At 41.8% G+C, this 22,420-nt stretch overlaps 1 protein-coding gene across 3 annotated transcripts; it reads left to right on the forward strand.

The window, feature by feature from the left end:
• Nucleotides 1-2,666: 2,666 nt before the first annotated feature.
• On the forward strand, nucleotides 2,667-18,624 carry acss2 (acyl-CoA synthetase short chain family member 2). 3 transcript variants are annotated; one of them, XM_029505512.1, is made up of 19 exons: nucleotides 2,667-3,304; nucleotides 3,688-3,883; nucleotides 8,306-8,397; nucleotides 8,498-8,601; nucleotides 8,681-8,753; nucleotides 10,030-10,105; nucleotides 10,519-10,627; nucleotides 10,934-10,981; nucleotides 13,016-13,153; nucleotides 13,616-13,786; nucleotides 14,081-14,214; nucleotides 14,550-14,682; nucleotides 14,768-14,824; nucleotides 15,175-15,255; nucleotides 15,344-15,452; nucleotides 15,924-15,992; nucleotides 16,066-16,242; nucleotides 16,353-16,427; nucleotides 17,010-18,624. In XM_029505512.1, the coding sequence occupies exons 1-19, from the start codon at nucleotides 3,178-3,180 to the stop codon at nucleotides 17,135-17,137; spliced, it is 2,097 nt and encodes a 698-aa protein (XP_029361372.1). In that variant the 5' UTR covers nucleotides 2,667-3,177; the 3' UTR covers nucleotides 17,138-18,624. The 3 variants fall into 3 exon arrangements, with proteins under 3 accessions (XP_029361372.1, XP_029361373.1, XP_029361374.1); XM_029505513.1 differs by having other exon boundaries at nucleotides 10,937-10,981; XM_029505514.1 differs by lacking the exon at nucleotides 10,934-10,981.
• Nucleotides 18,625-22,420: the final 3,796 nt, after the last annotated feature.

Consider the following 22,420-nt stretch of genomic DNA (forward strand, 5'->3'; position numbering starts at 1 on the left):
ATAATCTGACCTAAACTGATATAACTGTTTATTCATAAAATATTTTAAAATAACATGTTCGTATCCATAAGATATGTCGTCTTCCGAAAGCAGTTTTTCATTAAATGCTCATAAGATCACAAATATCAAAAATTGCAACGGTCTTTAATTTGGAGCCTGACTCGTGTTTCTCCTGTGGCTCCTCAGACGTCGACACAAACTGCATCAAATTAAAGCTGAGAGCTGACATACTAACCGCTAATGTGCTGCAGAACAGAGACAACACGACGGTTTCCTCCTTAAAGCTCACATCACTGTCTGGTTGAAGTCTGCACAGAAAATATACTGCAGATAAAACTGTGCAGACTGTCAGCTCAAAGTCCGATGAATCAATTATTTCATTGATGCTTTTACAATTTCAAATCAAATTCCTGATATTTGTTTGAGCATTAGTCTGAAATACAAGCAGTAAATGTTTGCTCAGAAAATGTTATAATATAGATATCGGTTATCAAAAAGAGCCCATTCATATTTTCTTGTGGATCTAATGGACTCAGTGTCGCATCTGCACCAGTCAGATATGTTAAAGGAGAACAAATGGTTGAAAATCTGGTGGATAAAAATGAAACTCCACCCATCTGACAGCTAGAGGTGGATGTCTGGCACCCCCACTGCTCACCACGAGCCCCGTCAGCGAAGCAGAACCGCCTGCTCAGACACTCGTGCCTGCTGACAGACTGGTGGCGTTGTGCGTCTCTGTTATGCACAATCAAAGAGGAGCGGCTGGTCCCCTTTTATTCAGTGGCCTCTGTACTGAACCTAGTGCCAATATCGACCCCCCCACCCCATTCTGTCACAAGTCGTGGTTGGTCCTGTCTCTGATTTTTCACAATCTTCTGGTTGCAGTCACTGAAAGTGTCTCACCTTGTTTGTCTGTGATGGCGAATTGTGTTACTGTTGGTGTGAACTCAGAGGGACGGTGTGTGTGTTTGGTATTGAACTAGTTTCCTTCTCACTCGGAGGTCGTGGTTGCTGTGGGAACAGGCAGTCGCTGAGGCCTTCATGTTGATTTAAATCAGGATCTTAATGTTTCTGTTGATGACGACCTGTCTCCAACTTTGGCTGGAGACCTGGAACACAACATGTGTGTGTGTGTGTGAGTGAGATGACTGAGATATGGCGACAGTGTGCGACCTCTGACCTCTCCCCTGTCATTGGTCTGTGCAGATGCATCTCCTCTCTGTTCTTTTCTGCTGGACTTTGATGTGTTCATTTTCTTGAATCAAGTTTTCGTACAGACAATAAAATGATATTTCCACATCAGAAGCCTGTTGTCGTGTTTGTGTTGACATCATCTCTACACTTACATTTTTAAATGTCTGAATGACATTAATTTGGTTTGAGTTCATTTTATTTAGGCTTAATGCAATTACCACTACTATGACAAACAATGATAATGTAATCTTACAATAATATTACCAACTACTTATTTTACCGATGATATCCAAGCAGCAGGGCCTTTTTTAATGGCTTACATTGTATGTTTGTTTTTTTAACAGTACAAACCAGGACCTGTGTCTGTAAGCTTTTATTCAGTTTAAACATCAACACAGTCAGCTATGAATCAAACATATCTTTAATTCAGACACACAATAAAGTGATTAAAACTAAACTAAACCGGTATATATTAATAATTAATGAGTAACTGTTGATGGATGAGGGAGATTTCACAGTGAAGAGTAAAGTCAAAGTATGTCACCTCAAATTATTAATTGGAAGGGTCATAAAATGTATTTTTATTAAATAAACTTGAAATATATTTAGAAAATAACACGTACACACCTGAGGAGTGAAGAAAAAGAAACTTTGAATTTGTACATCAGCCCCTAGTTTGAGCACTTTAGGACCAAGAAAGGCAAAAAAAAAAAAAAAAAAAAAAAGTCATCCATCACCTGATCATCCAACGAACATATGAAGGTCCTTTGGTGTTGAACAGGCTCATCTGGAGGAATCCACAGACATCCAGATGTTGAAAACTTTACTGCTGTTTTCGAAACTTGGAACAAGTTTTTGGAGTCTTTTCAGACATTTAGTTTGTCCTCACACGACAGAGCTGTGAGCTCCTCTGAGACATGAGAGACTACAGGGAACGATAATGTTCAACTGTAGAAGGAAACACCGCTCAGGCAGAGGATCAAGCTGCTGTGGAGAAAAATGGGACTGCAGCTCTGAGTGGGAATCCATTTCCTGATCAATCATCAGCTGTATCTTTTAATAAAAGAACTGATCCTTCAAATACAAGTGTAATCCACAATCAGGCCGGTAGAGGGCAGTAGAGTCTTTGACAGTACTGAGACTGTTACAGCGACACTCACTGTTCTTTAAAAATATAAATAACTTAATTTATTTGGCGATGTGCTGCCTGAATCTATAAGAAAAATAAATGTTGTCCTCTTTCTTACTTTTTCATATTTAATTATGAAAAAAACTCGTAAATAAAAAAACACCACACTTTATATCGGGGCTTTAAACGCATGGCGATCACTTGAACGCAACACGGCTTCGCCTTTACTATTGTGAGTTATGTGAATTCTGAGCCTATTTGGACGACACGAATGTAGCCCGTGCTCTGATTGGCTGCTGAGCCGGACCAACCGGAGCCGAGCTGAGAAAGTGACAGACGAAGAAGAAGAAGCAGCGGCGGCGGCAGCGAAGCGTCAACGCCGGGACAAAAACATCAGCTCCGGGACAAAAACATCTCCGTCGTCTGCCCGGAGAGCATGAAACGCTTTTTGCTGGCTGGAAACAACATTTAAGATTGTTTCCTGAAGTCCAGAGCAGCGAACTGCATCCCCTTCCTTTTCCTCTCCTGCTGCCTGAGTGAGTTAGCTTAGCCAGTTAGCTTAAGCTGTTAGCTTAGCGGGGCAGACCGTCACCGTGTCCGTGTGTGCGGGACGGGATTCACCCAGACCGGCACCAGAACCGACCCGGACTTTACTCCACGCATCGGCTCCATCCCGAGCTTCAGCACGCACGCTTTAACCCGCAAAACGCAAATAACGTCGCTCCACTAAACAAGGAAGTCCGAATGAACTCTGCTAGCATCCTGCTAGTCCTTTAGCTGCGTTGACTGCTCAGCCCAGCCTCCGGTGCTGGTGTCGGGTATCTGTGCAAGAGACGACGCGACCCGTTTCAGAGATGATCCCAGACAAAGCCCCCAAGGAGGACGTCTTCCACGGGTCCGAGGACATGAAGAAGTCGGCGCACGTCCCCAGTTTTGAGAAGTATAAGGAGCTGTACCTGAAATCCATAGAGAACCCAGGTGGTAAGTCACAGTTCAAGGGGATAAAACAAACCCAAGAAGCTCTTTAGTTTTTCCCATCATCCCAATTTATATGGAAATATCTGTATGTTTGTTACATAAATATAAATGTATCAGTCAGGATGATCCAAATCTGAACTAGGTTTTTTTTTCTTGAACAAAATCTCATTTTAGGATTAAACACACACACACACACACACACACAAAAAACAAACAGCTCCTCTTCAGCTCTCATCGTCAGTGTGATTTATTTATTTATTTTTTTTTTTTTTTTGAGCAGTACACTTTTGTCAGTTTAAAAAGTCAACACAATCCACTCCAGGCTTGCAGTCGTGTCCAGCTCAGTGTGTGTAACATCAGCTGATCCCTCTCTTCCTGTCCTGCAGAGTTCTGGGGGGACATCGCAAAAGACTTCTTCTGGAAAACAAAACACACGGGGCGGGTCTTCGACTACAACTTTGATGTGACCAAAGGAGAAATCTTCATCAAGTGCATGGAGGGAGCCTCCACCAACATCTGCTACAACCTCCTCGACTACAACATCCACGAGAGGAACCTCGGCGATAAGGTGGCCTTTTACTGGTCAGTACAAGTTCAGTTGACTTCCATTTTTACTTGCCAGCACTTTCCTTCTTCTTCGCTGTCTTTTTCTGGTGACTGGTGTGAAACCTCAATGACGTCATGGCGCTCCTGGCCTGACGGGTCCATAGAACTGTTTCTCGTCTTTTTAGAGGGGCAGACCTTCACAGCGAAACCCACAGAAGTGAAGTCTGAGTGACACAAACTTTTAAAACAAAAACTACTCTGCAGGTTGGGAGCTAGAGAACCTGGGAGGAACCCAGAGAGCATGTGAACCCAGAAGGTTCTTGCTGTGAGACGACAGTGTGAGCCACTGGCCCACCGTGCCCCCTCAGGAGTTTGAACTGATTATCAAAACGATTTTGAATCGGACAGTTTTACTATTTGTTGCAGCTCTGATCTTAAAGGTGTGTGTGTGTGGTGTGTGTGTGTGTGTGTGTTACCTCTGAACACAATGACAGGATCGTATGAATGGAGCTGCAGTTATCCATTGTCCTTTATCTTCCTTTCTGTTTCTTCTCATTCTTTCCTTTTCTCATCTCTCTCACTTTGTCTATTGTTTATTGTATGTTGTGCTGTCAGTGTTGTGTGTGTGTGGAATGCAGATTTCTTTTTAAATGAAATCCAAATTTACCTGAAAACCTCATTTGCTCTTCTTCCTCAGTTTCTGCTCAGTGGCCACTTAAATTGTAAAATTTAATTTATACTAATGCCTTTACCAAATGCAAATCTATTTTTAGGCTTTAGAACTTAATTTATCATGTTCTTTTACATTTATTTATTCATTTACACTTTTGTCATTTTTACTCCTTCGTAGTTGTTACAGCTCAGATGAGCCCTTGCTCAGGTTTGTCCGGGAAGCCCTTGTTTCCTCATGACGTCCGTCTCTGAAGTATCTCTGTCTCTTCTCTCTCCTCCCTCTTTGAGTCGTTTGCCTCTGGTTGCTGATGTGTCCTGAGCAGCGAAGCAACATAATCAAAAGCACACAGGTCTTTTAAATCGGGGTTGTTCAGGGAGAAGACAGTGTGATGAGTCACTGCATTGATGGAAACAGTTGAAAAGCAGGAAAACCTCAAAGTTCAGTAACAATTATTTTTAATATGGATTAATTTACACATAATATTTTTTGCTAATTAATAAGATTGATCTTCCTTCATCTTATTTAGGTCTTCTATTTTTTATAGGACAGTTATAGGAAAAAAGAAATGGGAAGGAGAAAAGGGACTTGACTTGCAGGACAGAGTCCAGCCGGGCGGCTGGGGATCAAACCGACACCTGCTCTGAGCATTTGTGCCCACACAGTGTGTCTCCTCATCACTTGTCTATCGATCACCCCAAATGTTTTGACTTTAATAATTGAGAAGCTCAGCTGCAAACGCGTGTCGCATCGTTCACAGGAAGGATTTACTGTTTGTTGCAGAAAGTACCTTTTTCAGATGGAGTAAATGTCTCTTTATTCAGTCCTCTTAACAAGCGTGTCGTCTTTCAATGTCATCATGTCTGCACACTCTGTCGTCGGTTTGGCCTTTCTGGTCTGTGAAGTCTGAACCCACTGTGCTGAAAATGGGTTACACTTTTGTGTATTTTTAGGTGTTCATGCTGCAGCTCAATGTTTGCGTGGTGTGTGTGTGCTGTTAATGCTCTGGGTCAGGAAAACAAACACACCCAGTGACCTTTTGTTGAAGTAGTTTGTTACTAACTCAGGCTGGAAACAAAGTGAAATGAACTTCCCATAAATCAATCATTTAAAAGTTTTATGTTTTAACTTCTCCAGTGTTTTGTTTTTGAAGAGAGCTGAAAAAGTTTGTTTTTGAATCAGAAACCAGATTTTACACAAAAAAAACTCCAATTTTACTCAAAGTGACTTAATTGAGGAATTAAGTCACTTTAGAAGTACAATCTGGCTATTTATGTCATATCTGAATTAAACAGAATTGTGTAGGCAAATTTCATGAAAGGTAATTTACAAAATGTATTAAAATGAGGTAGAAGTCTTCATTTCTATTGAACCTTCAGTGATAGTCAAATCTGAGTTCAGCTGCTGTTTTCCAAAGTCTGCCTGAAAATGTGTCCTAGTATAAATAATTTTTTGGTGTGTGACTGTTCTTATCAGAGCTGGTTCAGACTGAGGGTGTAACCTGATAGGAGAGCTCACTCTTCACATTCAGTTCAGTTTTTTACAGGGCCCGTATAAAAATAACCACAAAGACTCGTAATGCACAAAAAGGTGCATTTTGAAGTTCAGCAGTGTACATATGGGGGGCTGTCACTCTTATATATGGACAGGTGGGGCCAGGGGACCTTTTCCAGGTCTGTGCCTGTGTGCCCTGTTGTGCTTTGATCTGCCAGTGCTTGTGTGGCTGTGAATGCACAAACGTTAGCAGCTTGGAAAACACACTAGACGTGATTCTGAAGGTCAGAGCTTTGTCATGTTGTTAGTTATTCAGTGAATGCAACTCCCATCAGCCACCAGCACCAAACGGGTCACAGAGACCTTTCAGCTTCGCACACATGCCAACACAAAGTTACAGTTACAGATACAGTACACACTGTTGAGAAACTCTCCTGCAATCCTGTTGGCCGTTGATCCGGTTCAGCTTCATTGTGAGCTGTAAGAAATCTGGCTTTCTGTAACTGAAAGGGATATTTAGCAATCTTCAATTTGTGTGTGTGGGGGTGTGCGCGTGTGTGTGTGTGTGGTGTGTGTGCGCGCGGGTGTGTGGCTATAACACCGTTTATGTAGTGCAGCTATCAGCTTCAGGGCCAACTGATTGAGCAATGAAGGGAAAATCTGACCGTTCTTGCAGAAAAACCTGTTGACTCTTAGCTCTTTCGCCTCGGTTTTATCTTGATTATCTGTTTTATTTCTGTTATCTGAGATAACGTCTGGGGCAGTTTGAGGTCTGTCTGTGTTACAGACAGCTGGCATTAACTGGTTGGTCCTCAGGGAAACATTCTGCACCCTGATATTGTTAGATTATCAGTTTCATTTCTCTTGAAACAGAAACAGATTCCAGTTTAACATTTATCTGCCATTTTGACAGAGTCATGAAAACTCCTCAGGAATGCTTTTAACTGCAGGAACAATGGAAAAATACTGATTCATGATTACAAATCCGTTTACTGCAGCTCTGGTGTCTACAGAGCTACAAACTATGTAATCAGCCTTTGTCTGGCAGAATCTACAGTATCTCTTCATCTCAAATTAATTCCTGATTTATTTTTACTAGTTTATAAGCCTTATCTTTATCTTTATAAGCCTTATATAAGCTCAGCATCTTCTTATATCAACTCAGAAGGAATAAAAAAAAAAAAAAAGTAGAGTTTAATAAAGATGTTACAGAAGTCCTAAAATAAATGCATATAAAATCTGAGTAGGTTCAAACATGGAGATATCAGCTGATCAGTATTTCTGTGTTGGTCTTGTAGTAAAAATAATTAAACCAATTAATCAATACGACAATAACAGTGAAAATGTGCATCCATGTACGTATTTGGTTTTCAGGACAGAAATGGGACGCAGCTTCAGTCCGTCAGTTTTGTTTTCGTTCGACAGTGACTCAGGAGGCAGAGCTGTCGCAGCTCACCCTCTTCTTCATCATCAGTGTGAAGCTCTTAGTCCCACAAATTAGGTGTGTGACTTTCAATGATACTTTTGCAAGCATGCAGTTCCTCAAATGTCTGGGACGACAGTCTGTTGTGAAAATGGGGAAAGTTGAGAAGGGTGGAGTTTCACAAGGGATTTGCAACAAGGGAGCGTGATGGAAGTTAGTAGAGTTCAGAGCCGCTGATTTTCACAGAAAACTCCTGAAATATTTAAAACACATCAGCTCAATGACTCTGCTCACACACACACACACACACTCTCATCTGGCTTTCTGTTCACATTGTTCTTTTTCTATTCACGGGTTAATTTGTAACTTGAAACGGGTAACTTATTTTTTAGATGACGGTTGTGGTTGTTTTGACATGAAGTTGAATGAGTGATCAGTTCAGAGTTCAGCAGTAAAACCTTTTTTAGATAGTTTATGAAGCATTATAACAATCCAATATTCTTCTCAACATTAGCTTGTGAGTGTCCATTTGGAAACCAGCTGTTTGTAATTTGTGGTCAGGCTGTCAATGGCACTGCGACCACATCCCCTGACCCATCACCCATACGCCACGCTTTGTGGCGTATTTTCCTGTAAAAGGAGCCATCATTTAAAAAGATAAACATCATGCTGAGCTGAAGACTTGAAATTACAGTCATATTGCATCTCTCAAAACGTTGGAAAAGAATTACACGTTGATACAAAAAGAGAAAAATGCTGTGATATTAATTTTAGGCCGTATCTCCGGACCCTATCTTCATGATCAGGTAACACAGCAGAACACGTCACAATAATTATGATGAATAGAATGAAAATGAATCCTGTGTTTCAGGGAAGGTAATGAGCCCGGCGACGAGCTGACAGTCACTTACAGGGAGCTGCTGCGGAGGGTCTGTCAGTTTGCCAACGTCCTGAAGTCTCAGGGTGGGTGAGCGTGTCACTCTGGACATAACCTGTTAAACTCACACCTGTTGGTTTATAATGTTTGGCCCCGCCCCTTTCCTCTTTCTGACCTCGTCTGTAGGCGTGAAGAAGGGCGACCGCGTGTCCATCTACATGCCCATGGTCATCGAACTGGTGGTCGCCATGTTGGGCTGCGCCCGCATCGGGGCCGTGCACTCCATAGTGGTGAGTTAAAGGATGCAGGTGTGTGTTAGATTAGTGTGTGTGTGTGACATGACTTCAGTGCTTGTGTTTGTGTTTCCAGTTTGCAGGTTTCTCTGCTGAGTCTCTGTGTGAGCGGATCATGGACTCCCAGTGTTCACTGCTCATCACAGCAGGTCAGACAATAAACAAACAGATTTAGATATTTTACAGCAGCTTTGACACTATTGTCCCAGAATCCAACACAGCTCCACTGCATCATCTGTCACAGTCACCCCGAGTGACAAACAAACAAATGCAGCACAAACTCCCTGCAGTAGAAGGCCTTAGTGTAAATATTGTGTTCTACATCTTTTGAATAATAATTTCATAGTTTCAAGTCTTCATCACAAACTGGAGGCTTCACAGTGACAGCTCACAAACCGATGGTGATGTGATGACATGATGGAGTGACGCAAGGTATTTTAAAATCCACCCTGAAGGACACCTCTAGCCAAAGTCAGTGTGATGTAATGAAATATTTTGGACCCCGTTGGGTGATTTTTCAGAGATGATGTGATGAAACGAATGTTCCACCTGATCAGTGAATGCCACAAATTATTTTATTTGAACAGGTGCAAGAGATTATATAGGAAAGTGTGTACTAAGAGCTGGGTAGACAGTTTTTAAATGATAGGGTTAGGGTTAGTCTGATAGACTTCGGTCGCTTGTTTCAGCATCAGACAGACATGAAGTAGCACCAGTCTTATCATTCAGATTACCATAAATCTGAGGAACCAGTGATGAGCAGGAAGGCGGTCAGGGGCCGTCAGTAGACTCAGTATGGCCGGTTCAGGGCGTCTCAGTGAGTCCAGCTGACCGTTTGAACCCGAAGGAGCTGCAGGCTCAGACGAGGTGCTGAGTGGTGGCCAGTTATTAAAGTCTTATTATCCGGATTATAGTCTGTGGATATAATCCTGTTAATCCACTGGGTTACCAGCCTGGAAGGAGCCTCCACACACACACACACACACACACACTCTTTCTCATTCATTAAAGTCATGTAAGCGCATCAGAGAGTTTTAGGCTCGGGGCGTTTTCTCTTTTCTGTCCTTCTTTTTAAATTGTGATGTAGCGTTTTGTTTTGTTGTGGGTTTTTTTTTTATGTACCTTGTGAAGAGAATAGTTAATAATAAAATAATAAGAAGGGAGGGAAAAAAAAAACAGAGCTGGTCCTAAATGGATCCTGAGGCTCATCTGAAGTGAACAGGTCCAACGATCACAGCATCCAATAACGCTGTGACATCACAGGGATGTTATTTTAGGACGGACTATAATGAATTACAGCCTCTCATTTGATAAAAAGAATCACTGTCATCAGATGTTAGCGTGGTGGCCATCATGCATGTTAATGTTATTTAGCCTCTTCACTTCCTGTCTCTCTCTCTCTGTTTTCATCTCTCGCTCATTCAGATGGTTTCTATCGAGGAGATAAGCTGATCAACCTGAAGCTCTTAGCTGATGAAGCACTGCGGAAATGCAGAGACAAGTAAGCTACACACACACACACACACACACACACACACACACACACACACACACACACACAGATCTCAGACACGCTATCTAAGCATATAAACATCTAAGCAAAGACCCACAAGACAAATAAGTCTGTATTTCACTGTAGATCATCTGTTGGTTATTTAGATTTAGTTTTCACTTTCATATAAAAACACAAGAAAATTAAATATGTGGAAGATGATTTGATGTTTTGTTCAACTTCAGTTTTTACCTAAACAACAGCATAAAACCATATAATAGAACTAAAATCAGATTTGGCAGCTGAGCAGGTGAAACCAGTGTGGATCCAGTTTAGGTCCAGGAACAAACCCGCTCGTCAGCGACCTTTTCCTGTGCTGAGGACTGAGGTTGTGACGTGTGTGTTTGTGTGTGTGCGCGCAGAGGTTTCCCCCTGGAGAAGTGTATAATGCTGAAGCACCTGTCCAAAGAAGAAGAGACCTCAGTGGGCTCCCAGTCTCCTCCGGCCAAGAGACCCTGTCCTGACCTGCAGGTAAACGTCAAACTACAGACCAGAGCCGGGGCCTTTATTTTAAAAAGCAAAGCAAAGAAAGACCTTTGGATATAAATGTTGGTTTTTATTTATATCATTTCTTTTCTACCTCAGAATCTCTTGGATCTTTTTTTCTGTGAAACTGGCCTCAGACAATCAACTTTTTTTTTTTTTTGATGATCCATCCCGAAAAGCTCCTAAAACCTCTTTCTCAGTTTGACCTGACATTGTCCCCCTCCCCTCCCCTAACCTCTCCTTCCTCCTCCCTCCTCCCTCCCTCCTCTTCCTCTCTTCCCTTCGGTCCAGCAGGAGAAACAGACAGGCAGAGTAAAGAAAAGGCGTCCTGTTCCACAGGTATTTTCTCCCCCTCCTCCCTCCATGAAATCCCCTCCCTTTGTTTTGTCCCTTTTAAAGGAGAATTACACCCGCAAGCAGAATTTACGTTTTGCTTCTGTAAATGCAGGAAAAAAAATCTTGAATCAACAAATGAGGATTTTCAGGTTTATTGTTTCTACTGGGCAGCAGTATTATTTATTTATTTATCTATACTTTTGAGAATGTGGAAACTGATTAAAAAAAAAATAAATCAAACTAAATTTAGTGGTGCGGGAATGGACATAGTTCAAAGCAGAATTTATTCCACCACCAGTGGCTAAATCTCAGTGTAATGTTGATTCATCTGTGAAATGTTGATATTAAGTCTGTTTCTCAGTCGAGTCTTAACTTGTGGGAACGAAATGTAAATTCTGTGAGAGTGTGCAGCTGCATTAACACCGTTTTCTCCTTCCGTATCTGCCGTGAAATGCACACACTGTCCCGGTTGAGCACCTTTATTACCTGCAGCAGAGCTGAGCCCACAACAAGCTGCTGTGTTTTTTCTCTCACTAACACTTTTCTCCTTCACTGGCACACAACCAGGCTGGAAGAATCAGGTCTCTTTAAATCACAACACAATAACAACCCCGGATTTCCACAAACAGGATTTAAATGTGTCTCGTTTCTCGCCCTCAGTTTCTGTCTGAAACTTTTGATAATTTCACTGTATACATGTAGAAGCTCAAAGTCTATATGGATGTCTTCATTTATGGACCTTTCACATTTACTTCAGACTATATGGGACCTTTTTTTTTAAGTCATCACCTCATACAGCCAACAATAAAACACTTTATTTAGGCTAATTCGAATCAATAGATTTCAGCTTTATGATTTATCATTCCCACTTAAACTATGATTATTCTTAAAAACAGTATAGCTAACTCTTACTTGTATTTTGTCAGCAGATTCAGATTTTTAACTAAGAGAATTTCCTTCATAAAAAAAGAAAGATCCTGATTCTTCCTATTTGTACAAAGACTTTGGAAGCAGAGCCTTTTGTTTTCTTTTAACAGCCAGCATTGACTCAGTTTGTGCTGCGTGTAAATCTCATTTGGACCTGAACAGCTTCCAAAATGTTTTGTCTCTTTGTGCACAAAATATTCAGCTCATAAAGATTGAATTGAAGGTTGTTAAAGAGAAATCAGAGCATGAAGGAAATATGTCAGTTGTGATCGGAAACACGAGGCTCTGCTGGTTATGGCGTCATCTTTAAAGTGACGTTAACTGCTCAGTTTTATGTGAATCCCTCTTAAAGCTGGAGAGCTGCATTAAAGCAGACGTTCCTCTTTGTGAAAGACGCTGCGTGACGTCAGACCTGCGGTGATTGATTGTTTTTGGCACATGAAGGCAAACTGCAGACTGCAGGGTTGTGATTTATGTGACGTCTCAGTCTTTATGTCCTTGTTGTTTCCTGCTCGTCTCTCTTTCTCTCTGTGAGCTCACGAAGCATTCAGCTGATTAAAACAGGTAAAACTACTCGTGATGTTACAGGCAAAAAATGAAATCTCTGAGGCCAAAAGACTCAAAGACTCAGGTTTTTTTTTAATACATGCTGTCACTTTAGGTAGAACTGTATTGTACTATTACTGCTATAATTTTGTATATTCTGTTTACATACATGATTCTACATTAAAGAAATGTTATTTTCCTCTTGGACAAGAAACTCAACTGAAGCCATTTTTTTATTTTAATTTAATCTAATCCACGTTACTCCTTAAAGTACAGACACGTTTTACGTTGTTTTTTTGTGTTGCTGTTGTTGTAGTTTGAGTTTAGAGTGACCCAGCTCTGATGGACACACACAAAACTCAGCTCTTTGTCTCTTTGTTCACGCTAACTCTGCAGCTGTGTGCACTTTCTGCTGTTTACTGAACCAGACGAGACGTTTGCTGAACTAACTTTCTCTCACATCTTCTTTAATTTTGTGTTTTAAATCATAAAAGACGTCTGATTGTCTGGGATTTTTTTCTTTCAGTTTGTGTCCGTGTTCATCTGTGTTTTATTTCACTTCAGGTCCCGTGGAACCCAGAGGTGGACTTGTGTTGGCACAGTCTGTTGCGAGAAGCTTCAGACGAGTGTGAACCGGAATGGTGCGAGTCTGAGGATCCTCTGTTCATCCTGTACACCAGCGGCTCGACAGGAAAACCCAAGGTGGAGTGGATCTTTTTCACACAAAACTCCAAATGACAAATAAATTATTCCAAAGAAAGTTTTGCTCTCATTTTGTAAACATTTTCCCCTCTGGGTTAAAATGCCAAAGCGTCTAAAGTTTGTATGCCTCATTTCATGTTTTCTGGCAAATCACATTTTGGTCAGGCCTGTTTTTGTCCAAGTGGAGTTGTGTCCAGGATGGCACACCCAACTATGAAGCATCACTGCGCATTTTACAACTCACATTGGGTAAAGACAAGCTCAGGCCACTGAGCACTGATAAAAATCAATTTATCGCCTCCGTAAATATTTCTCTAATGAATTTATGGTCTCAATCTGGAGTTAGAAGAGGATTACTGTTTTATTCGCATCACAAAAACCAATATTCAATCCTCATTATCAGTCTGGAGATCTTTTGTTTTGAAAATATTTCTGTTTCTTTGGGTTGCCTGTCGTCTGCAGGGAGTTCTTCACACCATCAGCGGCTACATGCTCTACACAGCCACCACCTTCAAGATGGTGTTCGACCACCAGCCTGACGACATCTACTGGTGCACGGCCGACATCGGCTGGATCACCGGACACTCCTACATCACCTACGGCCCGCTGGCCAGCGGGGCCACCAGCGTTCTGGTGTGTGGCTGCCACTTCCTGTCTTTCCTAAACTTTGTGTTCATGTTTTCTTTGGTTGCTATAATTCACAGGATTTACTCTCTTTGGGATAAATATTAAAGGAACAGATAAAGAAATTGTGTTTTAACTGTTTAAAAAAAAAAAAAAAAACTAAATGGTTGAGTTTGTTGAGATATTTAATTAGTGATGAAACTGGAATAATTCTCAGATGACTGACAGGAAACAACATGTTTTAAAAGACAGCAGCTGTGTTTTATTTTGGTGTGTGTGTGTTTGTTTGTTTATTTGTTTCAGTTTGAAGGTCTGCCGACGTACCCAGATGTGGGTCGGATGTGGGAGATTGTGGACAAATATCGTGTGACGAAATTCTACACGGCCCCGACCGCCATCAGGCTCCTGACCAAGTACGGCAACGAGCCGGTGCAGAAGTGAGTCCGTCTCTTTGTCTTTGTCCCGTATCTATCGCTCTGTTGTTGTTCTGTTTTTTTTGTTTGTTTTTTTGTTCAAACAGACTTGTAATCTTAATGTGGAGTTGTTGTTGTTTAGAATATCATATTTCTTATGATTTTCTGAAGATAAGACATTTGAACACAACAGAGACTCCTTTAATTTAATCCCCTTTAGTCACTCTTCAGACTAAAAATACTTCAGTTCAAAGACATTCAATTTGTATTTAGGATAACTGAAGTATTTAATGTTGTCATGTGTAACAATACAAATATAGCAAACCTTCTGCAAATGTTAATTCTGCCTCCCTCTGCAGGTACAAACGGGAGTCTCTGAAGGTTTTGGGGACAGTGGGGGAGCCCATCAACCCCGAGGCCTGGCAGTGGTACTACTCAGTGGTGGGGGACAGTAGGTGTCCCATAGTGGACACCTACTGGCAGACAGAGACGGTGAGTTTTGTCATTTCACTCTGTTGAACTTTTGTTGGTTTGAAAGTGAGAAATGTGATCATAGAGATGACCGTCTGTCTTTCAGGGAGGACACGTGCTGACTCCTCTACCTGCAGCGACGCCCCTGAAACCTGGATCTTCAGTGAGTCAACAACACCACACAAGATTTTTAGAGCTTTTTCACTTTATAACAAGACAGAATCTGTATTTCGATGAAGAATTCATACATTTTACAGCCATTTCAACTCAGCAAGAGATAGACATCTTAGCCAATAGTGATTAAAAGTGAAAATAAACATGAGCATTAAAAGGTTGGGGGAATTAATCAATCAGAATTTATCTGTACAAATCATTTCTTTATCTTAGGAATCAATCATCCAACACTAAATGTAATGCACACAAAGAACTGTCAGTATTGTACTGAGACTGAGTTTCAAAGTGTCAGATATTTGAGGGTCAACAGACAAACCGGTGTCTCTTTCTGTCCTCCAGACGTTCCCGTTCTTTGGCGTGGTGCCGGCCATCCTGAACGAGTCCGGGGAAGAGCTGGAGGGGCCGAGCGAAGGATACCTGGTCAGGATGGACCGCCTGGGTGTTTGTCTCCAGAGCAGCCTCTCTCTCTCTCTCTGTGACCTGGTTATGTGTGTCTGCCTCCAAACAGGTTTTCAAACAGCCGTGGCCCGGCTTGATGAGGACCGTGTACGGAAACCACCAGAGGTTTGAGACCACGTACTTCAAGAAGTTCCCTGGATACTACATCACTGGAGACGGTGAGAACGGAGAACCAGATCAGGCCCACGGACGTGCTGAGCTCAAAACTTTCTCTTTCTTCATGTTTGACACGCATTTCTACTGACGAACTCATGAAGCGAGTTAATGAAGATTTGGATCAATCGGAGCCTTTAACTTGAACATGATCTTTAATCTCTGCAGGCGTCGTAGGTTTGAATCCCAGTGCAACTTTTTCCTGTTTGTCACTTTCCACTCTCTTCTTCACAAAATTATCAAATAAGGTTTATATTTGTTTTTCTGTTAATTTAAAGTTGAAGAAACTAAGTTGATGAGTGATTGTGTTAAATAATGGTCCTGTTAGTTTTGATTGATATTTTGATGACTGTGACAGAGACATAAAACTGTGCCGGCCTTCTTCCTTCCTGCTCGTTCTTTGTGGCCTTCAGGCATCATGATGATCCATTATTGTTTAAAAAAATCTAAGTATTAATCTTTTTTTTATCCTCCAGGTTGCCGTAGAGACAAGGACGGCTACTACTGGATCACAGGGAGGATCGACGACATGCTGAACGTCTCAGGTAAGGCGCCTGACTCGACCACGATAAGCTGAATCTGTGTCACGTGCAGAAACACTTCCTGTTTTCCCTCCAGGTCACCTGCTGAGCACAGCAGAGGTGGAGTCGGCCCTGGTGGAGCACGAGAGCGTGGCTGAGGCCGCCGTGGTGGGCAGACCGCATCCCATCAAAGGAGAGAGCCTCTACTGCTTCGTGACTCTGAACGAAGGCGTGACGTACAACCACACGCTGGAGGCCGAGCTCAAAAAACAGGGTGGGTGAACAGCTGATGGCGTCCCATCCTGAACTGGATCCACGTCCCAGAGGAACCCCAAACTGAACCCCAGTTCTCAGTCTGATGTGCTTTTTGTTTGGTCTCCACAGTCAGGGAGAAGATCGGTGCCATCGCAACGCCGGATTACATCCAGAACGCTCCGGGACTCCCCAAAACCAGATCTGGTAAATGGACCGACAATATTCAGCTCAGTGATTCTGTTAGAAGAAGCAGATGGCAGCTCATCAGAGGAAAACGCTTTTTAAGATTAGAGCTCGAGAGCTCCAGGTTTTGTTCACAGCGTTTCTTTGCTGCCCTCAAGTGGCCAAAGATGTAAATCATTCAATCAGCTGCTTTTTATTTTCCTCGCTAATTCTGGTCTTAGACCAACTTTAGAAAGCAGTCAGAACTGCTGAATGAAAGAAAATCCGCGAAACATCCTCCGTCACTACGACACGACCTCTGGATTTGATGCCAAGATGGCTACTTGAAACTCTTTTTGCCCCCCCCCCCCCGTCCTCCCTCATGTTCCCCCTCTCCTCCCTCCTCCCCCCTTCCCCGTCCTCCCTCCTCCCTCCTCCATGTTCCCCCTCTCCTCCCCCCTTCCCCGTCCTCCCTCCTCCCTCCTCCATGTTCCCCCTCTCCTCCCCCCTTCCCCGTCCTCCCTCCTCCCTCCTACATGTTCCCCCTCTCCTCCCTCCTCCCCCCTTCCCCGTCCTCCCTCCTCCCTCCTCCATGTTCCCCCTCTCCTTCATCTCTGCTTGCAGGTAAGATCATGCGACGGGTTCTCCGCAAAATCGCCTGTGATGAACAAGAACTGGGTGACATCTCCACGCTGGCCGACTCCTCGGTGGTGGAGCAGCTCTTCCAGAACAGATGCTGCACCGGCGTGTGACGCCCCCCACCCACCCCCCTCCCTCCCCTCCGCCCAGGATCTTCGCTCCGAGGCTGAAGAGCAGCCACAAACGCAGTCAGGGAAGAAGAAGGCAGCGGAGGAGAAACTCCACAAACTCGGTCTTGTCCAGAGAACAACCTCTAACTCCTGATGATGAGCCAGCAGCAGCTCATCGGCATCTCATCTAAACTAGAATAAAAAGAATATAAAACAAAGCGAGGCGGTGTGGTGTGACAGAGCAGGAAGCTGCCCTGCGGTGTCAGCGGACTCAGGTGGATCCAGGAAAACGCGTCATCTGGTTTTTGTCCTGGTGCTTCCGTCTGCCACGTCAGCACTCGGTGAAGGTCTAGATGCAGTACCTGTTCCTCTGTGGCTCCTGTGAAGTCCTGCCTGTAGATCCCACGGCCCCCATCACACCCTCCTCGCTCGAGGCCGTCGTGCTGATATTTACACTGCCGCTTAATGTTTCTACTACATTTAACTTCTATTGCAATTTTTTAAAGGGTTTGTAGATCAGTCTTTTATTACATCTGATTTCTGACATTAGGGTCTGTAGGGGATTTTGGTTTTTGTGTTCCTGCACACGCGTTTCCTTTTCACACCTTTGGATTGTTTTGGGGCTTTTTTTGTTTTTGGTTTGTTTGGTTTTTTTATTTTTGCATGCCAGCTTTGGTGTCTGAGACCATACAGGAACCATACGCTGAAAAAGGAAAATCATGTCATGTTTTTCAATAAATCAGATAGGAAAAAAAAAAAATTGTCCTCTTGGAATTAAGTCTATATCCAATAGATTTATAAGGGCCAAAGCACCAAAGAGTCCCTATTGAGATTTAATCCAAGAAATAAATCAAACTTCTTACTAAATTAAACAGCAGACTGAGTGAAGGGAAGAATAAGATGTTTAACAGATAAAGCATTAAGATTTATTATTATTCAGAAATCAGAACCAATTATGTACAACACTGACCTGTATGTGTTAGTCAGTTTTTTAGAAACAGCTGTAGAATGAGAACAGATGAAATAATTTCAAGTCCATCGAGAGAACATAATCTGCATTTCAGCCCTTTTCATTTCTTCATGTCTTGTAAATTGAATAATTTGGGGTATTTAGTCAGGATTTTGTCTGTTTTACTGTTTGTGTGTAAACGTCTGAACCTCATTTAGATCCATGATTAGTGTTTTTGTTTGTTTGTGTCTCTATGTGCCAACCGCAGTAACTGTGGAGCTGGATGTAAAAATCTAATAACTGTACCTGATGTCTAAACAAAGAAAAAAAAAAAAAAAAAGTGCAGCTGCGTGTTTGATTCAGAAGCATTGTTATCTGTAGAATAACTCGGTGAAGGAGAGAGGATTATTTTACTTTTTGTTTTTCTTTTGTTTGTTTTCATCTGTTAATGCTAAATTATGTGTTGTTGGTTTTTTTCTTCATTTCCATGTTTGTATCAAATTAGATGCAATGACAGTAAAAAGACATGACTACTGCCTCTCATCTGTCTCCTGCTTTTCTTTCAAAACAAAAACGTTTGGATTCAAGAGGATTTTATTATTATTCATCAGGAAGCATCAGCTTCAACCACAGATAACGAGCATCACAACGGTGGTTAGCTTGATTTGTCCACCCAGGCTTTCCTCGTCAGGTCCTGTGCACATTCACATTAAAAGGGACGTCATTTGACGTCATTTCCACAGAAAACCAGTCCGATTACGTGCTGCATATTTCAGCCACGAGGAGCAGATTATGATAATGGAGAGCTATGAAGTATTCAGAGCAATAAAAACAGATAAAAGCAACACTGTTACTGCAAACAAGACGAGAGTAAGCCTGGCAGATTGTAAATGAATATAGCCTGCATCATACTGTATATCATTATATGACTTAAATTCCCTCCCTGACGTCTCACAATAAAGGATACATGGAAATTGCTTAGATTAGGGACAAATCCAAGAGAAATTCATTTGGTTTGTCTTATTTGTCATAAAGTCTAAACAGTTTTCTAATTGGTGCCAGCAGGACAAAACGGTTCGTGGCACTTGACGCTGTAGTGTTGCTCAAGCCGCCAGCACACAGCCTTGCTGGCCGCCACACAGAGGTAACAGTCAAAGTTTTCATCCGCTCTCATTTCCAGCAGTCCTTTGTCTACTTTTTCAAAGTAATCCTTACCAAGAATGCACAAGTGAATGATGACCACACCAACATGGGTGAAAAGTCTATCTTACTCATCTCTGTTGCTTGATGTCTTATTAACACATGTTGGAGCAGGCAATGTGAGGGCCCTTAATAAAAACCATCTAGAGATAATCAGAAGAAAGAGCAGGAAATCAAGAAAGTAAAACTTGAGATTGAGCAATTGAGAAAAATGTCAGTCTTACTTTTACTGGATCTCAGTGCTGCATTTGATGCAGTTGACCACAATTTATTACTCAAACAACTGGAGAACTGGGCGGGTCTTTCCAGAACTGCACTAAACTGGTTCAAAACATACTTGGAGAACAGGAAGTACTTTGTGTTAATAGGTAACTTTACATCAGAGCAGACAAGAATCACATGTGGAGTTCCCCATGGTTCCATCCTGGGACCTCTTCAGTTTAACATTTACATATTCCCACTGGCACAGATTACAAAGAACAACAAAATAAACTACCATAGCTATGCAGATGACACGCAGATATATATTACAATGCCTCCAGGAGACCAAGGACCTGCACAGGCTCTTGGTAAATGTGTTGAGGACATTAATGACTGGATGTGCCACAACTTTCTCCGGCTAAACAAAAACTAAACTGAGGAAATTGTCTTTGGAGCCAAAGAGAGAGGATTACAGGTCACCACAGAGCTTCAATCTATACACCTAAACACCACCAACCAGGCCTAAATTTGGAAAAACACACGAAGGCAACAACAAAGTCAGCCTACTATCACCTTAAGAATATATCAAGGTTAAAAGATCTGATGTCCCAGCAGGAGCTGGAAAAACTAGTCCATGCATTCATCTTTAGTAGGCTTGACTATTGTAACAGCATCTTTGCAGGTTTACCTAAAAAGTCAGTTCGACAACTGCAGCTCATTCAGAACTCTGCTGCTCCAAAAAAGTGGACCACATCAGCCCAGCTCTGAGGTCTTTACGCTGGCTGCCTGTCCATCAGAGGACAGACTTTAAAGTTCTGATGCTGATCTATAAAGCTCTGAATGGTCTCGGACCATAATACATCAGTGACCTCCTGACCCAGTATGAACCTTCCAGACCCCTCAGGTCCTCTGGATCCGTTTTTTTTAATCAGTCCCCAGAGTCAGAACCAGATGTTCCACATGTTCCACATGTCTGGAACAAACTCCCAGATAGCCTCAGATCAGCTGAAACACTCGGTGTATTTAAATCTGATTTTATCTATTGTTCTTATTTCTTTCTTTTTTGTTCAAATTTTAAATCGTGCTACGTTTGTTGTTACGTTGTCTCTTTAAAGCACTTTGACTCACCTTGTTGTCGAATTGTGCCATACAAATTAACTTGCCTTACCTTGTCCAGTAATAATGTCACTGTGGGTGTGCTTCACAGGTGGAAATCTCACCCCCCCTCCAATGTTCAACTGAAAGCTACATGCTTGGCTTCCTTGGTTTCTGGTTCCGCTGTTGGTGACACAGGTAAATCCAGTGAGGATCGGTGGAGGAGTGGTTTTCCACTGAAATTGGTTATTACTTAACACCTCATCACAAAGTCTGAGGCACACAAGAGGTAAACCACCTAATGCATAAAATTTAAAGGAGCTCAGGAACAATGAACTAAGTGGTGTTAAAATATTTTGACAGTTTTTTATCAGCAAACTGAACCTGAACAGTTTTTACAGCTGAAGTGACTAAAGTAAGAAAGTTGAGTAAGAAAACCCAGAGGACAGCCAAAAGGCTGTCAGCTTAAATTTTACAACTCAACTGCCCACAATTAGCCACCTTTTTTTGTAAATGCAGCCCTCACAACAGAATGTGGTGGACCACAGCCGCAGAATGCTCAGATCAGGGAGAGAGGTATGTTGAATACAGCCTGGAAGCTTCAGACATCCACTGAGAGTTTCTGCTGTTGGGCTGTAGCTGTAAATATCTGTGATTTAATCAGAAATACTATTTCTTATGTAGTCCATATTCAAGTGGCCGTGTGCAAAACTGCCATTGAGTTTTTAGTTTAAGCTTTTATTTGATTTATTCTGAAGTGTTTTATTGCCATTCTCTTTTTATATTCTTCTTTTAGAACTATGTGTATGTGTTTGTTATGTGTTGTCATGTTATATATACATACTTTGTGCGACTTATCTGCTTCCATAAATTTAGGTTCACACATCACAAGTGCGTACATACGCGTTCCTGTTTCCACCTAAAGGCCTAACTTTGAAGACATGTGTATTACATAACAAAAATCCAGTGTTATTATAAAGTCTGACCCTCTGAAAGAATGATGGAAAATGTAAAATCAGGCCTACTTACATGTCGGATATAAAGATTTATAATGATGATTGAAGGTAACATCATTAATCTCTCCTTCAGTCCGGTCATAACGGGTCATTGTTGGTGGGCTTCACAGGTGGAAACACAGGTGGCAACTCAAAGTTACGTCTTTGGTTTTTCTTCAGTTTGAACATCAGGTTATAAATTATATTTAACATGAGGCCTCTCAATCAGCTAACCTGTTTTTATCTCATTTATGGCCCTTCTGTTGATGACCGGTAAACGGTGCAATCTGGTTTGGAGAGGAGCGGTTTTCCATTGAAATTTGATATGACTTAATACCTCATCACAAACAAAGTGTGAGGCACACAAGAAGGGAAACCACCTAATGCATACAATTCAAAGGAGCTCATATATGAGGAACAAGGAACTAAGTGAAGTTAAATTATTTTATGACAGTTTTTATCAGCAAACTTTCCCTGAACCTGAATAGTATAACTTTTCAGCATTTACATCCGATTGTCAAAGTGACTAAAATATGTGTTTAGGAATCAAGGAAGAGTTTAAAATGAAGTTTAAAATGAAGTTTAAAAAAGAGTTTAAGAATGTAAAAGGGCAGAGTGATGGTGAGTTAACTGGCTCTTTATGTATTTGGGTTATAAATTTAAAAAGCATGAATTTAAAAGATTTGGTCCGGATTAGAGACAAAGGCTGCAGCTGTATGATCCGCTTTCGTCACACATCACAGACCTCTTCAGAACTTTACCTGTCTCACAAATGTTATCAAATTCAAACAGCTGATATCTTTCGTTGTCGCCAAACTGCATGAGAATGTTACTTCCTGCTGCCAG

Source organism: Echeneis naucrates, chromosome 7, assembly GCF_900963305.1.
Source record: "Echeneis naucrates chromosome 7, fEcheNa1.1, whole genome shotgun sequence".
Taxonomy (NCBI): Eukaryota; Metazoa; Chordata; class Actinopteri; order Carangiformes; family Echeneidae; genus Echeneis; species Echeneis naucrates.

Bases quoted from the DNA above. Each gene is read 5' to 3' on its own strand.
- acss2 (XM_029505512.1), top strand. From the start codon at position 3,178: ATGATCCCAGACAAAGCCCCCAAGGAGGACGTCTTCCACGGGTCCGAG. The intron at 8,602-8,680 runs GTGAGTTAAAGG...TTGTGTTTCCAG, and splicing joins GGGCCGTGCACTCCATAGTG to TTTGCAGGTTTCTCTGCTGA. The intron at 14,683-14,767 runs GTGAGTTTTGTC...TCTGTCTTTCAG, and splicing joins CCTACTGGCAGACAGAGACG to GGAGGACACGTGCTGACTCC.